Source organism: Cynocephalus volans, chromosome 2 (genome assembly GCF_027409185.1).
Source record: "Cynocephalus volans isolate mCynVol1 chromosome 2, mCynVol1.pri, whole genome shotgun sequence".
In the NCBI taxonomy this organism is placed as follows: domain Eukaryota; kingdom Metazoa; phylum Chordata; class Mammalia; order Dermoptera; family Cynocephalidae; genus Cynocephalus; species Cynocephalus volans.
Window position 1 is genome coordinate 141,657,399 of NC_084461.1, and position 19,411 is coordinate 141,676,809.

The 19,411-nt window shown below is 45.5% G+C and overlaps 1 protein-coding gene across 1 annotated transcript in view; it reads left to right on the forward strand.

Annotated features, from left to right (window-relative positions):
* Positions 1-3,133: 3,133 nt before the first annotated feature.
* Positions 3,134-19,411, forward strand: part of ADRA1B (adrenoceptor alpha 1B) — a 44,747-nt gene continuing 28,469 nt past the window's right edge. The window contains exon 1 of the mRNA XM_063087515.1: positions 3,134-4,082. Coding sequence (XP_062943585.1) covers positions 3,134-4,082 — 949 coding nt within the window. The remainder of the gene's footprint in view (positions 4,083-19,411) is intronic.

The following is a 19,411-nucleotide window of genomic DNA, read 5'->3' on the forward strand; positions in this document are numbered from 1 at the left end:
GAAATATCGTCTGTATCCTCATGACACCTAAACAAATAGTCAATTCCATGGGTCAAAAATCAGCTATAGGGGTTAAGAGGCATCTCCAGCGAATGGAGGGGAGGAGCAGCAAGGAAAGGACCGTTAGCAAAGGTTGCTTAGAGGGGTCCTGCTACATGGCTGCTGTTAAGGCTAATACCTGTTTGCCTTACAGTGAAACCTTTGTTTTGCGTTCACGAAAGATGCCAGTAAATGACAACATGTCTGAAATGTGCAAGGATTTTGAACTTCTCCAGCTGGCTCAATAATCTCTTCCACATCCTGACACCTGAATTGAGACATCGGTTCTCATCTAGGTAACAAATTATTCTCCTTTATTATAAGGATAAACTGACACTGAATCTCAGATTTGCTCCTTTTTTTTTTCTCTCCTGGCCTTTTGCCACCATAGAAAAATGTCTGATAGGCCGAATTCTCACATTGCAGCTGGGTACTGTGATTATGTAGACACAGCCTCTGTAAATTCAATGGTGTGTTGCTGGCTGTTCAATAGCTGGTGAAATTAATGCCCAAGAAAGTAGGAAATGGGTCACCACAATCAAAATGTGGACTTGGAACTTGCTCTCCATTCTGTCCCACTCTTTCCCTCCCCCCCCATCCCTGCCTCTGTGCTAATCACCAGCTTTGTGCCAGCTTACTGGCATTCTCTTCCTCCTCCCACTTCCCCTTGGGAGTAAACCAGCTCAAGGGAAGCTCCATCACCCTAGACTTGAAGATCCATGACACCTCACTCCACCCCCACTGTGGAAGATGCATGAGAAAGGGCAGCAAGCAGGGTTGCCTTCAGGGGCTACTTTATCCAACAGGGGAAGCTGACCATCTGGAGCTGGGGGATCTCAAAAGATCATGTGGGCCAGCCCCTATCTGCAGATAGATTATTGCACGAGCCATGCAGGACCAAGGACAGTCTCCTCTTTTCATAAAGACCCCTGGCAGAGGGCTACCTAAGTTGTCCCAGTCTCACAGCCCAGTGTGTAAGTCCTGAGTGGCTGTCATGGATGGCTGTCCCCCACAGCAGCAGAAGGAACACTTGTTCTGTGGTCCAGGGAAACAGAATTTGGTAATCAGCTCTGCTCCTGACCAGCTATGGCAGCTTGCCTGTTCCCATGCCTCCTGCACCACCTCCAAAATGGGAAGATGGGCAAGCTAGAGTTCTGAGAGCTATAGAAGAGCTAAATCACTATAAACCTGTGAATCTCATATTTTTAAATCTTCAAATGCAACTTAGGTCAGTTTAATTGAAATAGAAAGAAAAATCTGTTTTTAGGACTATCTGTACCACAGATTTCTTAACTTCAGGGAAAGCCCTTGAAATTGTGTATTTTGTGCATTTGGAGAGTCTGTATATGTTGGTGGGAGAAGATTAAAACTTTAGATAGGTGTGTGTTATAACCTGTCCCCTCCTCAAAAAAGAAAAATAAAAAGAGGTCAAGACCCTACCTCTAGGTTAAAGAGCTTAGATGTAAATCACCTGAGTGCTCTCCACTTTCTCTGCTTCTGAGTATATCAAGGGCAGGAGGGTGGAAGTGGTAGAAGCAGCCTTACGAACTGGAGTAAAAGGAGGTGTCAGGCTTGAGAAAATGCAAAAAGAACTTAGCTCACTGTCTAGGCCACAATAAGTGAGGGATAAATGTTAACTAACATAAGGCTCTTCCTCGGCTGTTTTTAGCCCATTCTCTCCTAAGTACCATTTGCCCACCTTTGGGAGTGTGTCCCTCTAGCTGAGTGTCCAACATGGGTATCACACAGGAAAAAAAAAAAAAATCAACAAATAGCCAAGGTCCTCAAAGTCCCTTCCACAGATGCTTGGAGGTCTCTTACTCTCCTCACCTCCCACACCCAGATGGCTGACTAGTTTCTTTCCTCATTTCCTTCAGGTCTTGACTCAACTATCACTTCAGTGACATCCCAAGCACTCATTTCAAATTTTAGATCCCCCACATCCCCACTGCATTTTCTCCTCCTCGCTTTATTTTTTCCCTAACAACTATCATAATCATTTGCTTATTCCTTTGTTGTCTGTCTCCTCTCACTAGAATGTAAGCTCCTAGAGGGCAGGAGTCTTTGCCTGATTTGTTCAATTGCTATGCCCAGAGCACCTAAAACAGAACCCGGGGACAAGCAGTGGGTTCTCAGTAACAATTCCTTGAATGAATGAGTGAGTGCCTGAATGAATAAATGAATGAATGAGTGAGTGAATAGAAGACTCTGGGTTTTATTGAGACCAGAAAGGTTGCATGAGGGATAAAAAGATGGGTGCTAGTCTCAGATCTGACTTAAGTCCTGCCTAACCCTGAAATTCCTCTTCTTTTAGGTACCAGACAGTCCTATATCTCCTTGAATCCAGGGCCTGACTCCAGGCACCCCCTATTAGAGGTAAACACCCCCACCCCACTTTGGAAATTGCGGAGTGAATAGGAAGGAAAATAATCCCAGCAGGGCCACCTCGGAGTGGGTGACGGGGGTCCCAACGCCCAGGTCCCTCTTGTCCCCCTGCCCCCCACCCCCCCCGCAGAGGGCTCGCCCTGGGAGCTGCGGGGGTGCGGTTAGTCCTCCGGGCTGACCGGGGTGGCGGCGTCGGGGCCGCGGGCGCCTTGGCTGGACCCGCATTGCCCCCTAGTGCCGCACCGAGTCAGGGCGCCGGGCTCCCCCGCCTGATGTCACCGCCGTGCAGTCAGCCCAGAGGCGGCTCATTGAAAGCAGACCCTCCTCGGCGCTGGCCGGGCGGAGGAGGCGCCGCGCTCCGCAGACTCGCCGCGAGCCGGGCACCGCCGGGCGCCCCCTGCCCTGTCGCCCCCTCCTGCCGCGGCTCCCCCGCGAGCGCGGCCCGGCGCGCCTGACGTGGACCATTAAACTTGGAGCTGCCGCCTCGTCCCCTCTCTCCTCCTCTCCCTCTGACAGGCGAGCGAGAGGCTCGGTGCAGGCAGGAGACGCGCCGCCGGGCTGGGCTGCCCGGGGGAGATGACTTCTCGCCAGGAGGGCGCTCTGGCAAGAAGACCTCGGGGGAAGCAAAGTTTCAGGGCAGCTGAGGAGCCTTGACCGCAGCCCTTCCGAGCCCCATCACTCTCCCTGGCTATGGAGGGCGGACTCTAAGATGAATCCCGATCTGGACACCAGCCACAACACATCAGCACCTGCCCACTGGGGAGAGTTGAAAAATGCCAACTTCACTGGCCCCAACCAGACCTCGAGCAACTCCACGCTGCCCCAGCTGGACGTCACCAGGGCCATCTCCGTGGGCCTGGTGCTGGGCGCCTTCATCCTCTTTGCCATCGTGGGTAACATCCTAGTTATCCTGTCCGTGGCCTGCAACCGGCACCTGCGGACACCCACCAACTACTTCATCGTCAACTTGGCCATTGCCGACCTGCTGCTGAGCTTCACCGTCCTGCCCTTCTCGGCTGCCCTGGAGGTGCTCGGCTACTGGGTGCTGGGGCGGATCTTCTGCGACATCTGGGCAGCCGTGGACGTCCTGTGCTGCACAGCATCCATTCTGAGCCTGTGTGCCATCTCCATCGATCGCTACATCGGGGTGCGCTACTCGCTGCAGTACCCCACGCTGGTCACCCGGAGGAAGGCCACCTTGGCGCTCCTCAGCGTCTGGGTGTTATCCACAGTCATCTCCATCGGGCCTCTCCTTGGGTGGAAGGAGCCGGCGCCCAATGATGATAAGGAATGTGGAGTCACCGAAGAACCCTTTTACGCCCTCTTCTCCTCCCTGGGCTCCTTCTATATCCCTCTGGCGGTCATTCTGGTCATGTACTGCCGCGTCTACATCGTTGCCAAGAGGACCACCAAGAACCTGGAGGCGGGAGTCATGAAGGAGATGTCCAACTCCAAGGAGCTGACCCTGAGGATCCACTCCAAGAACTTTCATGAGGACACCCTTAGCAGTACCAAGGCCAAAGGCCACAACCCCAGGAGTTCCATAGCTGTCAAACTTTTTAAGTTCTCCAGGGAAAAGAAAGCAGCCAAGACCTTGGGCATTGTGGTTGGTATGTTCATCTCGTGCTGGCTACCCTTCTTCATCGCTCTACCACTTGGTAAGTTAGGGACTGGCAGAGGGAAACCGGGCATTTCCGATCTTGGGTTTACTGATGAGCTTACTCTAAAGTTCTTTGTGGGTGTTGTTTTTTATGCAGTCTGTGTGTGTTTGGAGATTGGATAATATTGTTTGTTCTGCAAAGGCTTTGCAGATTGGGTAGATGGCTGAGAACCAACTCAGGTGTTAGTGGAACACACTAAGGTACTAGGACTTGAAATAGAACCATGGGAGGAAAATCTGGTATGTGGAATGACTCACTCACAGCCTCGGTTTAATAATTGAAAAGAACACTGAGCTTGAACATCACACCAGCGTTATTTCGGTAGTAGTGATGCTGGCTAAGGCAGCGTCACTAATGCAGCATACAAAATAGTTTGTAGTTACTGCAGACGCAGCATTTGGGAAGCTGGGAGGCAGCTCGTACACTGAAAGGCAGTGTTCATTCAGCATTTCCAGCGCTCTTGCAGAGGCCACGCGCCTCAAGAGCTTTGCAGAGGCTGCATTATTCCCCTCCTCCCTTCACCGATGGCTGTCACCTCAGTGTGCTACATTCATTATCGGTTAATAAGGGCAGTCTACGGCACACCACCCCAGCCAGCCTTTAAGTTATCTAGAGCTTGCGATTTGAAAGAGAAGATAGCCAAAGAGTCACACATTCTCAGTTTTAACCCCAAAATGTGGTGGTTTATGGAATGTCCAGAATTAAATGATAGTTATCTCTCACCTTCAGCTGACAGACACCAAATGCTGGTAACATGGAATTCAGTGTGTCCTTCCCCTCTTATAGGGATGTATCCACCTTCTTGCATTTGGTGGTCCTATTAACTAAATTATTCAAAAGGCTACCTGATTTCTTCTAAGGAAGATGCCAAGGTCTGGTTAGGAGGTAAACGTAGAGGAGGGTACTGTGACATGCTGTTCACAGGGCTTGGGAAACCCTTGTCCCTTCTCTGAGGCACTGATCTGCTTTGATTTCTTCTCACATCCCTGGGGGATGCTACAGAAAATGAATGGAGGGGGGTGATCATGGAACAGTCATGTGCCATGATGTCAGAAGTAACAGCTGCTACATGCCACGAACCACATATGCCTGCAGTCACACCAGGGTCTCAGATAGAGCTGAATATAACCAAATCCCTTAAGCAACTAAAATTCTGAAGATACACTGCTTTTAAGAGAAAAAGGTGAATGGAAAGAAAGCAAACTGGTATCAAGAGTTTCTGTTTAAAAAAAAAGAAAGGAAAGAAAATGACAAAGAAGAAAAGCTGTTCAACCTATTCTCCAAGTCATCTTTTCTAAGGCAGGCTTGCAGGCTAATGCCTTTCAGAAATATTTTCAGTGGTAAGTGCTAAGTGGAGAAGGTTTGAAGTTCTATCCCCCAGGAGCAATCACATCCCACTGCAGAAAACCTTGCTTTTCTTTTCCAAGACCTAAAGGTTCTTTTGTAGGTACGTTGGGTTAACAGTGAATGTCGGTTCACACTGCATTGGGCCATTGCAAAGATCATGGCTGTATGTGAACATGATTGGGCCTCTTATTAGCCACATGACCTTGAGCAAATGACCACTCCTGTATGAGCCTCAGTTTCTTCATCTACAAAATGGGGCTAATTCATATTTGCCCCATGGGGATTACACTAATGCCTGGAAAAGACTTAGTACAATATCTGGTACATACCAAATGCTCAGTGAAATTCAGCTATTAGTACTCAATCGCCCCTCCAGTATAACTGTGTGTTTTCTTTTTTTTCTACTTGTTTGACAATCCCACACCTGTTACTCTGAAGAGAACTGGGTCTTTCTCCCTTCTTCCTTCTGCCACTGCCTTCTGGCTGGCAGAGACTATAAGCAGAGCATCCTCAGGAAGGAGAAGGCCCCACCAGGATGCAGGAATGAAACACAGGTGCAGGCATGGGCTTTAGGGGGCAGGAAAAACAGCTCCAAACAGGTGAGGAGGCTTCCAGCATGTTGAAATGGAAAGAGCACTGTTCTTGTGGTCAGGAGCAATAGAGCTCCCACTTGAGCTTTGCCATCAGTTAGATCCTAGGCTTGTTGCTTTACCTCTCTGGGCTTCTGATCTCATGTCTAGAGAACAAGAGTGGTAAACTAGATCAAGGGATCTCAACCTTTAACAAGGATCAAAATCACCAGTGAAACTTGATAAAAATGTAGCTTCCTGAGCCCAACCCACAGAGAATCTGATTTAGAAAATCAGATGGATCCCAGGAATCTGCATGTTTAACCAGCCCACCTGGTGATTCTGAAGAGGTGGTCCACAAACCAGGCTTTGGGAATCACAGACCAGAGGAACTCTCAGGTTCCTTCAGGCCCCAGCATTCTGGATGCCAAGGTTTTAAAGTGCTGCAAAGCTTAGATCTTCCCAGCACCTGGTGGTAGGGAATGATGTGGTTTCTCTCTAGGTCCTGCTCTTAAAGTCATCAAGCCCAGCCTCAGTTTCTGCCCACTCACGTATCCTCACTGCTTCTCTCCTTTCTGTCCGTGCCTTTCTGAGATCTTATCCCCCTAGCATCGCAGGTCCTTGGCTTCCAGGCAATAGAAAGTGAGAGGTTCTTGCCACCCTGATGCCATCAAAGCTTGTTTCTCCTCTCCTTGCAATAAAAACTTTCTGACTATCCATGTCATGACTTCCCAGAGATTTCCCAATGTTCTGCCCCTGTGAGGACTCCATCCACATCCTTCTTCCCTGGAAACTCAACAGGTGAGATGAGGAATGTGGACTCCAGACCACGGGTTTGGGATAGACTCCAAAAGGTATTAAAGAGTTTAAAATAGAGAAGGTGCTTAATTGATATTTTCTTTAAAATTTAGGAAGAGCACTCCAGCAAAATGGAGATGTGGGTTTCTACTTCCTCTGAGTTCAGTTCAAATAACACACAAATAAAAGTAGCGTGATGTAGAACAATAACTCCTTGGAACCTGAAGAAGGTTCCAAATTCTAAATTTTCCATGAAGGGCTGGCTCTTCACTCTTAAAGGGAGAAAGCAGTGCTTGGCAAACAGAGAAGCGTGGGTAGAGTGACTTTCAATTGGTGATAGACTTGAGGTGCCTGGATGGTACCAGATTTCCATAGCTGCGTTTGTTTTCTCCATGGGAGAGAAGGGTTGGGATTGCTCCTGGGGAGGAGGGAAAATAGCCATGCCCCATACCAGACCCTCAGGGGGCATTGGCTCAGGGGCCCCATTTGTTTTCCATCATCCATATTTTTATTTTTGCGAACAGGCATGGGCTGCCTGCAGAGCAGGGCCTCTCATCTCCCGCTGTGTTCTCCCCACCTGTAGCACCCTTGCCACGTCCTCCTCATTCTTTCCCTGTGGCTGCAGACCAAGCTGGGCCAGGGACCAGTGCTCACTTACTCAGGAGCAGGGATGGACCCAACCAAACAAGAACCTCTTTATTTGGCCCCTGGAATCAGGTCAGGGAGGGACAGGAAATAACTGGAATAGAAGGTAGCAGTATTTCTACTCCATGGGCCATGCACAAGGTTTTCAAGAGAACCTTCAGCTGCATGGCATTATGATGAAGACCAGCTCCCACCTGCCTGGGGAAGGCCCAATCAGGGTCTCAAGAAGTGGCTGGCTATGGAGGAATGTGCATTGCAGTGGTGTGGGGACAGGGAGCAGGAAGCGCTGGGCAGCCAACTAGTAGTTGGGCTTAGTGAGTTGTTTAGAAAACACTGGAAGCTTGCCTCGCTCCAAATCTTTCTTCCGTCTTTTAAAATGCTGAAAGGCACCAGGAAGCCATTACTGAACTAACTGCTTTCCCCTCCAAATAAATGAAGGTCAATTTCAAAGAAACAGTTGTGCTCTCAGTAGTACTGGAACCAAATAGGAATCTCTCTTCATTGATTTGATTCTGCAGCCTTCTCATTCAAGTCGGGGCTGAGGAATCTCCACCCTCCACAAACACAAGGGAGGGTGAGGGTCTCAGAGATGACTCAGGACAGAGCCATCCCCACAAACACACATGTTAATCCTCCAGCTCTGAGGTTTCAAAACACAGGGATTTGAGCTGCCCACAAGAAAAACAATTGGTTTGAGTACTTAGTGAGGGAAATTTTTACCCAAAGGGAATCCTTCCTGGAGGAAGGAAATCCTACTGAGGTAAAATACAGCTGACCACTTATTAAATCATTAATAAAGACTTCCTAAAGCATGCATTATGTGAGACACTATACTAGACACTGGGTTCTTGAGCCAAAAACGAACACGGCCCCTGCCTGCAGGCTTACAGCCTCATGAAATCATATTATTATTGAACCAATATGATGTGCCAGACATTCTGCTAGGCCTCCTACAGACATTATCTCATTAATCCTCACAGCTACCCTGATAGGGGAGAGTCACTGCTTCCTATGTACAGATGCTTATACTGAAGCTCAGAGAGGTTAGACTTCTTGCCCAACATCACACAGCAAGTTGAATCCAGGTTTGTTCTACTGCACCAAGACGTCTGGCCTTTTTGCTCTGTGACAACAACCTGCTCTCATAGCAAATGTTCTCCAGGAAACCCAGAAACACACTGTCAAAAACTAGTTATGATGCTTCTCTTGCAAAACCCTGCCTGTCTTCCACTGCCTGCTCACTCCTGAAATAAAGATCAACTCATGAAATGTCAGGGCGAGCCATCCACATTCTAGCTCGGAGCTAGATTTTCTCCACAACTCCCATGCTGTGCATAAGGGTCTCTCAGAGCTGGGCACTCTGTCAGTCACCCCAGGCAGAAGGAAAAAGTGGAAGAGACCTTGCCCTTCTGCTAGGGATGTGGGTCCACATCTTTAATCATTCATTCACTGAATAAATACATATTTATTGAGTGGTTACTATGGCCAGGTATTATACTGGAGGTATGAGGGTACTTCCAAAGGCTCATAGAAAGACTTGTATTACCTTTTAATTCTATTTTTCTATAAACTTTTTGGAGTACCCTGGTGTAATGGTGAGCAAAATAGTTATATTCCAAAGAATTTAGTTCCAGTAGGGAATACATATCGTGAAACACACACACACACACAAATATGAATGCCAATTATGATATATGACTTGAAGAAAAAAGGTGAGATTCTATCAGAATTATATAACAGGGACTGGTCTATCATGGGGTCCCTGAGAAAGTGACATTTACGCAGAACCTGGGACAGTTTGGAGGAGTTAATTCAGTAAAGCAGACAGGTAGCAGGGACACACCTGAAAGTCCTGAAGTAAGAGATTGTGGGGAAAAAACAGAGCCTGGAGAATAGAAGGGAGGCAGGTGCATGCAGAAGCTGGAGGCCTGGACAGAGGCAAGGCCATGCGAGGACTTTTAGGCCACATTAAAGACTAGATTTTATCCAAAGTGCATTAGCCTCTATGGAAGGGTTTGAAGCAGATGAAAGTTGCTATCTGAATTATGTCTTTGAAAGATGACTCAGGCCATCATGAGGAGCACAGACTAGAGACCTCACAATTGCAGTGAGAGATGTTGGTGACTTAGACGAGGCTGGTGGCCGTAGAGGTGGAGAGAAATAGACAGATTCAAGGACGGGGGATAGATTGGTGATGGAGAGTTAGTGAGAGAAAGGAATGTGTCTAGAATAACCCTGGGGTTTCTGGAGAGAGCCACCCAGGTAGATAGAAGTACCATTTCTTGAGATGGGAAGACAGGGTGGGAGGTGGCTAAACACAGCCAAGAGGATTTCTCCCAGGATCTTCCTCAGGCCATTCATCAGGGCTCATAAGACGCCATGCTAACAATGTTCCACCAGACACCCTTATGAGCTGAGCAGACAGAATGTCTAACCCAAAAGCCAAAAGTACGGAGCAATAGCAAGCCTAGCTGCTCATCAGAAACATCTGGCAGAGGAGCCATTTTTAAAAGCATAGATTCTTGGGTCCCACCATAGACCTACTGTATCAGATTTTCCCCTGTGGAGCTGAGAATCTCAATTTTTAACAAGTCTCCCAGGTGATTCTTACACAGCCAGAACAGCCCCAGTCCTCCTTGGGCCTGGGAACCCCTGGAATGGATATCCTGTGCAGAGCCAAGAAAACCTGGTGAAGCTTCCCTAATCGCAGCCAGAAGTATTTTCAGTCCTACCCAGTCCCTCGGGCCAGTCCACATAAAGGAAGGCAAGAAGGCTGCCAGGACAGAAAGTAGTTTCTTTAAACTAGGGCCTCCCTGGAGAAGGGAAAGAGGATGAGCACTGTGGACACATCCTCGCTGTACCAGGCGTACCAATAACACTGAATGCTCATAATTCTCACCACCCCTCTGCAGAGCAAACATCATCTTCCCTGTTTTCACAAGCGAGGGGACTAGAGTTCAGAGAGGTTCAGTAATTCACCCAAGGTCACACAGCTAGTAAATGGTAGAGTCCACTGGACTCCACATTTGGCAATCAATAAGCATTCGTCATATTACTCCTGTTGTTACCTCATGGCTTTCCCAACATGTGTCTGAGGTTTGGTGCCCAAAGTCTTTACTGGCTCAAAGCAAGATAAGAAAAGAAATTTAGGAAAATGTTGTTTTCTTTTAAAAAAAGAAACATAAATATTCAATATAAATGACTGTTCTTTTATTCTAAAGACTATGATCTTTCTATTTGGGGATACTGAAATAGCATTTCCTTGATGGAGATGATGATAGTTGTCTGTGTGTGTGTGTGTGTGTGTGTGTGTGTGTGCGTGTGTGTGTGTGTGTGTGTGTGCGTGTGCGTGCGCGTGTGTATGTGTTAATGTTCTACTTGGCAAAATAAAAAGTTGGTTACCGTATGTCAATCTCCTCCAAAATTTTTTTTGAAATTTCACTGTGAATCTCTTAAAATCTTGGAATCATGGAAGACACCATGGTGGACAGACACAGTAAACATTTACAGGAAAAAGGAAGGAAGGAAGAAAAGAAGGAAGGAAGGGGGAAGGAAGGAGGGGAAAAAAGAAGGTGAGGGGAGGGATGGAGGGAGAGAAAGAACAGAAAAAAAAAGAGGGGAGGGATGGATAAGTGAGCTAGCCTCGGCTTTACTGTGAGGTCCTGTGGACTGGACAAAGGGCTGGGGAGGGGAAGGATGATGTGCAAAGAGTTAGGCCTGTCATGTACGACAGGATTCGGGGCCAGTTGTGGAGGCACCCAACCCTGTTGTGGCAAAGCAGAAATGCCAGCAGGTGCATTGTCACTGCAGTGCCATCACTGAGGGGCCTATTCAGATCTGTAATACAGAAGATGCCTTTATCTGAATGTGTGTGTGGTCAGTAAAAATAAATGATGGCCACCAGGCCGCACTGGGAAATTGCTCTCTCCCATATCTACAGGATGTTTCTGCAGTCACTGTGCTCCCTGACCATGGCTGAGAATAATAATACTAATAGCTGTCATTTGTTAGGTCTTGGCTGCATGCCAGACTTACTGTGCTGCTCTGTGCTGGGGGTGCTTTCTATGCATCCTCTCCTTTTCTGCACTCCACAGGCTTATGCAGTGGGCACTGTTATTGTCCCCATTTTATAGACAAGGAAACAGAAGCTCAGAGAGACTGAGTGATTTGCCTCAGGCCGTCCAGCTGATCAATGACAGAACCTGGATTTGAATCCAGGCAATTAAATGGGTTCAATCTTGGAGGTATTCTAGATATGAGGCTCTGAGCCCCGATGTAAAGAGGTGCAAAAGAAACTGGGGAAATCATGTTGTACTGAGAAGGAGGAAAGGAAGGGCAGGTGGCTGCTGATCATTCAGCAACTGAAAAGTACCACATCCTGGTGAGAACATAGAGAATATAGAAATAATTGGACCTTTCCCTTAGCAGCATAAGTCAACATTTCTCTTTATTGTAGATACTTTAGAAGACTTTTTTCAGCTTCACAATCTATTATTGGTAATGTCACATATGTTTTTGAGATGTTTATCAAATCTGGAAAACCATAAAATTTAACAGACTTTTTCACAGATTAGTTTCTGGCTGCACATATTTCAGACCCTGGTTCATCTCCACCCCCCACCTACATGTGGTGCCAGCACCATGGGGCATGCTCCTCTCACAGATCAGTTTCTGGTCCTACCTCTTGATGTCACAAGGCCAGGTGTGTTAGCATCATGAAAGAGTATTTCTAGAAGTGGTTATTCCACTTTGCAGCAGCTCTGGCTAGTGATGACCTAGCTACACAGAAAGAAAAGACTGCAGACCATATACACACGTTCAATGGAACCCAAACGAAATGTATCTTTAGTCAGCTCTTAGCTACTTCCCAAAAATGCCCACAGTCCCTATACCACCACCTACACCAGGGGGAATATGACAGAGGGAAGTCAGAGTGGAAACAGACAATGGTCTTAACCAATTGCAGCTAATAGACTTTACGTCTGAAAGCTTTGTATGGCCATGGGGTAAACGTTGCTAGGGCCCCTCACAGGGCTTTGGAGGGTCCCATGAAGAGGCACCTGAGGCTAAGGAAGTGCCCTTCGCCCACACCCAAACACTCCAGGATGGCTTTCTCCAGCAGCTTCATGACTGAACTACTATCTTTCTCCTCTACAAACTGCAAACTTCTTGCAGGCAGTGACCACATCTTTCATCTCTGCCTAATATGGCTGCTCACAGAAGCTTAATGAATGGATGAATGAGCAGCACTGTGAGTTCAGCAGAAGAATTAGGAGTGCACTCTAATTCAAGTAGAATTATTTGCCATTCCCCAAATACACCCTGCATTTTTCTTCCTCTGTGCATTAGCCCATACTGTTCTTTCACCCACCAGTGTTCTTCCCATACCCTCTGAATATCCAAATTCATCTGTAAATGTCCTGTTCTATTGACACCCCTCTCAAGAAACCTTTCCCTGGCAGTGATCACTCCCTTACTACCTGGTTTATGGTGCTTGTCACATCTCTCTGTGGGGAAAAGGACAGATATGCACACCTTTAGCAGTGCTGTCAGGCTGCAAACCACCAGAGGTGGTCAGGGTCCAGTTTTGAATCATCTTCTTGTCCGCCGTGCCCAGACATACATAGTACGTAGTAGACATACATAGTACATAGTAGATTGTCGGTAAAAATAGCAATGATTCATACAGTATGTGCCAGACTTCATCTACCATTGACACCTCCCAATAGCCCATCAGATAGATATTAATTTTTTGCCCATTTTGTAAATGAGAAAATGGGCTTAGAGGAGTTCAATGGCTTGTTTCATTCCTTGAAACTACTGCAAACACAATAAAAGGAGATTGTCAAGAACTGCTCCTCTAAAATCAAAATGCCAATCTGGGCATGGTCACAGAGCCAGTGAAGGTTGGATAGGTGAAGACCAGAGTGGACACAAGGTAGGAGCTTGAAAATTGTACGGTGTCTTCACTCTCTATTAAAAGGCTGCCATTCCACCTGCCTCTGAGGGAGATCTTCCCATTGCCAATTGGCCCCCTATTTCCTTTCACCTTACTAGCTGCCTCTCAGCTCTGGGCATGATATGGTCAGAGTTGGTCCCCGCAGAAGTAGGAAAGGAGGAAACCATTCTTGTACCTTTATAGCAGGGCCAGATTAAGATCTTTAGAGGCCCAAGGTACTAAGAAGGAAATAATGAAATCCACAATTAAAACACACGCATGCACGCACACACACACACACACACACACACACACACACACTCACACACACACACACACACACACACACGGATCCCTAAAATAAATGTAGGGAGAGCCAAAAACATTTTGGATTTTTTCCATGAAGGCCACTTGATTTCTTTAATATCAAATTATTTCCCAAAAAAGTAGAGGTGCCCCAACTTTGCTAATGCTCTAAAGACACACTGGGTCTGTCTGACAGCACTGTTCTCTAATGGGGTGACTATACATCCCTGTTTGCCTGAGACAGTCCGCATTTATGCCTGCTCTCAAAGCATGATTATTATAACCCTCTTTTATTCTCAAAAGTGTCTCAATTTGAATGAAAAAAGTGTTTTCCTATTTTAAAACCTGGAGTAAGGGTGTTTACCATGGGGACATCTTGTAGTACCCCAGTTTCACATTACAGCCTGAGATGGCTGAGGAGAAACTTGCCAACATCCTCAACAGTCCAGAGGAAGATTCATCATGAGAGAGCAAAGCACACATCAATTTAAGGAAAGACGCAACTTACCACGTGTGCATTTTGTGAGACACAGAATTATTGCAATGTTGTTCTGAAATTTTTAAGTAAAGTATTCTTCATTTAGTTCACTTGCCCTTATTACATGGGTGAGTGGCTGAACTGGGATTTGAATCCACGGCTGGCCTGGCCCTAAATACTTAGCGGCCGAGTAAATAAATGAAGGAATGGATCAATTTCAGCACAAGATAAATGGTATAATCGGAATAATGGGGGTCTCCAGAATGCAGAGGAGACAGAAAGAAGAGTGGGCTGAAATAAGATTTGGGGGAAGAGAAGGAAAGTGAGCTATGTTTTAAGGACTTGTAAGGCTGGAATAACTGTAGTGGGGGGGGGGGTGTTCGCCCCATCCGTCATCACCCCTCTGGGCATGGCAGAGCATGAGTCAGCCCAGATAGAGTAGAATCTGTCCTCACTGCCAGGCTCATGTTCTCAGGACTCTGTCAACAGCACACTCTTGGCCACACCAATCAGCAGCACCTCTGAGCCCCCTTTGAACACTCAAGTGCCCCTGTCTGGTGTGAGCACGTGAACTGTGCTATAAAAGTTGTACCAATCAGCAGTTCAGGCCTGTTCATGAAATGTTCAGACACAGAATGTTCTAGCACATGCAAGTTCCTCACAGAGCCCCATTTAAGTTTTTCCAGGGGTGTCTGCGCATGGCTTCTTGATCCCCCTAAGTTTTCTCTCTGTTCTACAGAGATGAACTTGGGCTTGGCTTTGCACGCTGCCTGACATTCTTCTTTAAGACAGAGTTTCCTACCAGGCTCATGTACACCACTTAGAGGCTGAGCTCAGCACCCTGGCTGTGCCCCAGATGGAGGTTAAAGTGGGACCAAGGGCAAGTTGGGCTCACTGTCATTTGCAGGCATAGGCCCCAGGGCTCACACCACCAGCACAGAGCTGGGTGGAGATCCAGAAAGGCAGCTGGCTGGGGAGCAGGAGGACCCACCAACTGTAACAACAACAACAAAAAATACATCTCTGATTTATATATTCAGGCCATTAATTGCCCCTTGGCATTGCCTTTTCTCTGCTTCCAGGGACAACCCCACAGCGCCCATGTGTGACTCCTTGTTCCCAGTCCCTCAGAACTTACTTTAACACAAAGGTTCTTGGGCTTTTTTCATTCTGTGGATCCCTCTGGCAATCCGATAAAGCTCCTTCTTACAACAGACACATAAAAAAAAAAAAACATAGGATTTCAAAGAACACCAAATGTATTATTACAATGTTGAAAAAATTTATTATAGAGTAAAAAAAGTCCTTAACATATTAAATAAACAAGATCTAGCAGCAAGTTAAATAAATAACTACTATGATTCTGAAGTAGTGACAAGTGCAAATATTTCAAGATTTCTGCAACAAATTTAATGTGATATTACAAATCTGATTTCTATTGGTGACAAATCCTGCTGATTCTACTGTGGCTTGTTGCCTACATTCCTACTGAAGGAAATACAAACTTACAGCCAAAAGGTTAGTTTTGTTTTATTGTTTTGTTTTGTTTTGTTTTTAAAGGTCATTTTTTCCCATTCAAGTTCATGGACCCCCTAACTACAGAATAAGAAGCCTGCCTCAAGACACTACCTAAGGTATACTTCAGGTTGTGAGGTCTTCTGTACTTTTTTCTTTACAAAAGGTATGGTCTTAGGATCACAGGGAACTTAGACTATGCCATCGTGCTTTGCAACTATCTTGCATGATTATTTGTAGTAATTCTTTAATCAATTAGTTTCTTTATTTAAAAATGATGCATTGGGCTGGCCAGCTAGCTCGCTTGGGAGAGCGTGGTGCTGATAACACCAAGGTCAAGGCTTTGGATCTCCACACCAGCCAGCTGCCAAAAAAATAAAAACAAAAATAAATTTAAAATGACACATAAACTTTTATTTAAATCAGAAAGAAAAAAGAGAACAATGAAAACAATTCTTCTATCCACACCAGATACCAGCTTCACATCCAACCAACACTCTCAGTATTTTTCCCCAGAAGTAAACACTTCACCAGATTATTTGTGTATGCTTCTGGAAACATCCTATTTATTTGTAAGCATACATATGCATATATGTGTGTGTGTATGTATTTGAGTGTGTATGCACGTGGAACACATGTGTTTCCACCCTGCTTATTTTTACTAATGGTATCATTTTATAAACACTACAGTGAAAGTTATCTTTTTCACTCAACAGTGTATCTCAGATATAGCTGTATGTCAAAATGCATAGTTACTGTTCTCTTTTTTTCCTGGCTGCATATTAATCCATTTTATGGAGTGTCCTATTTTACTTATCAATTTCCCAATTGATTGACATTGATTTCCCATTGATTGATTGATTGGCAGATTTGGTGTCTGGTAAGGACTCAATTCTTATAGATGGCACCTTCTATGTGTCCTCCCATGGCAGAAGGGGCAAACAGGCTCTCTTGGGCCTCTTTTATAAGGACACTAATCCATTCGTGAGGGCTCCACCCAATCACCTCCCAGATGCCCCACCTCCTCACACCACTGCACTGGAAATCAAATTTCAACGTATGGATTTGGGGAAGACACAAGCATTCAGACCATATCATATGGATAACCATGTGTAATATTTTCCTGTGGAAGTTTCCAGAATTTGTGTGTGTGTGTGTGTGTGTGTGTGTGTGTGTGTGTGTGTGTGAGAGTGAGTGTGTGTGTGAGTGTGTGTGTGTATTAACACAACTTACATCACTCAGCACCTTTTTCACTAATCAAGCATGGACTTCTTGCCATATCAGTAAATGTGAGTCTTTTCATTTTTTGTTTGTTTGTTTTGTTTTTCCCATCTTTCTAATGCTGCATTGAAGCCATAATAGAAGGCACCATAACGTACTTAACCAATCCTGTTATGTAAGCAAACCATTTATGTATATAGGTAAAACACACACAAGGTATCCCATTCACAAGGTACAAGTGTAAAGCGAAAAGTCTGTCCCTCTCACTTCCCTGGCTCCAGCCATTCAGTTCTCCTCTCTGGAAGCAACTACTGTTAATAGTTTCTTGTATATCCTTTCAGAGATATTCTATGCATATAGAAATATGTTTATATGTTCTCTTTAATGGAAATAACATACTATAAACACTATTCTACACTTTGCTTTTGTAACTAAACAATGTGTCTTGAAGATTTTTTCACTTTAATGCAAAAAGAGCAGCCTCATTCTTTTGAATAGCTGCATCACATTCCTTTTAAAAAAAAATAGACCCCTATGAAAGTACATTTAGGCTGTTTTAAATTTTTTTGCTACTGCAAAATAATATTCTTATACATACATCTCCATTTTCCACATGAGTAAATATATCTGTAAGATAAAATCTTGGAAGTGGCCTATTCTGAGTAAATTTTTTAATTTTTATAAATATTGCCAAATCATCTTCCATAGAGATCGTACCAATATGTTTTCATAACTGACATTTGGCAGTGTCCACACATTCACCAAGAGTGTTATCAAACTCTTCTGATCTTTGCCATCGTGATAGGTGAAATTTTGGGGAATAAGGTTAAGCATCTTTTTCATATGTTTAAAATAATCCATCCCCCCTTGATGTACATTTGTTTTCTGTTTTTAGCTGTGATAAATGTTCTAATATACACTTTTTTTCTTTAATATCTTTTGTGAACCTGCCTTTAGGATTACTTTAGAATAAAGTCCACTTCGAATGGTTAGAACAAAAGGTAGACTCATGGGAAAGGTCTCAGATTTTTATCATCAAATTATCCTCTGGGAAGGATGTAGCAATTTTCATTCCCAATAAATGTGTTTCAACATAGCTGATTTGGGCCCAAGGAGTTTTGGGCATCCATATGAAAGGTCAGTTTCCCCTCCAAGGTGTTAAAATGGCTTGAAAGCTTCAAATCCTTCCAACTAATTTGGTGTCAGCTTCCTGGAGTTCAGGGATAGCTTGCCACCCTCTTGGAATGCAACCCCCACCCATCAGGGGAGCCAGAGGAGACAGCGGCCTTGGAATCTGAGAACAAAAAGCAATCACCCGCAGTGTGTAAACGGATTTGATCTTTTGCAGGGCTGCCAGGCCCACCATGGTCCACATCAGTGGTTCGAGGCTCCAGGACTGACGTTCCAATTTAAAACCATAACAAAATCAAAGAAAATGCTGTTGCCGCCCCCTAGGAAAACAACTGAGTTGGAGGCACTCAGAGGATGAGTTAATAAGGAAGGATTCTTCTAGGCAGCCAAGCTAACCCCACCCCACTGTGGGGGCCTGTGCGGATCCAGGAAATGCAGTGGATAGTCTATATTTAGACAAGTACATGGCAAATGCACCACACTTTAGTTGCAAAATTCAAATTGACCCCAGAAGATGCCAGCCTCACCTGTTGAAAACTCAATTGAACACCACTCAAGGAGCAAGGAGCTGGGCCGTTGAGCAGTTTCTGCCAGGGAAGGAGGCTTTTAGAGAGGGAGTTAATGGGCCCTGGTTGGCCAGGGGTGTGATTTAATCCTGACCTTGAACCGCTATTCTGGAAGGAGAGGTGGGATTATTTTCAGACTGTACTAAATCTAGAGGTGTTGGAACCAGCAGCTAGGACAGGGAAGGGATGGGGTGAACTTTAACCCACTGCCACAGGGTCAGGGTATCAAGGGAACGCTACTAAGCCAAGGGACTGAGCTCAGCCAGCACTTCTCAGAACGTGTCCAGGAAAGTCCTTCCTGCCACCTGTCTTGGTCTCTGCCATCCCACCTGCTCATCTCGATGAAGAGGGCTGATGCTTTTCCTTCTTTAGGACATCCTTGTTAGCTCTTCATGACTGCCGTCGAGTGGCAGCTTGAAGTACTAGGAAGAACAGGGACATTGAAATCAGTCAAATCTAGGTCTGAGGTCCTGGCTCTGGTGCTCATTTCTCTAAGCCTCAGTTAATTCATCTGTAAAATGCGACTGAAATCATCCACCTCCTAGAATTGTAGGGAGGAATAAATGAGAAATGGCTGGAAAAGACCCAGCCGGGTGCCAAACACTAGTAAATATTTCATAAACATCAGCTATTAATGTATGTGGAGCCTCTAATACAGTATCTACTTTGTAGGAGATGTTTAATACATACCGGTTAATATTATCATGATTATGACAGACTCTACAAATGGGTTATTTCTTTCGGGGAAACAAAAATGGGACAAACTCCTCATTAAATGGTTGAGGGAATCTCTCTGTTAAGAAAGGCTAAAA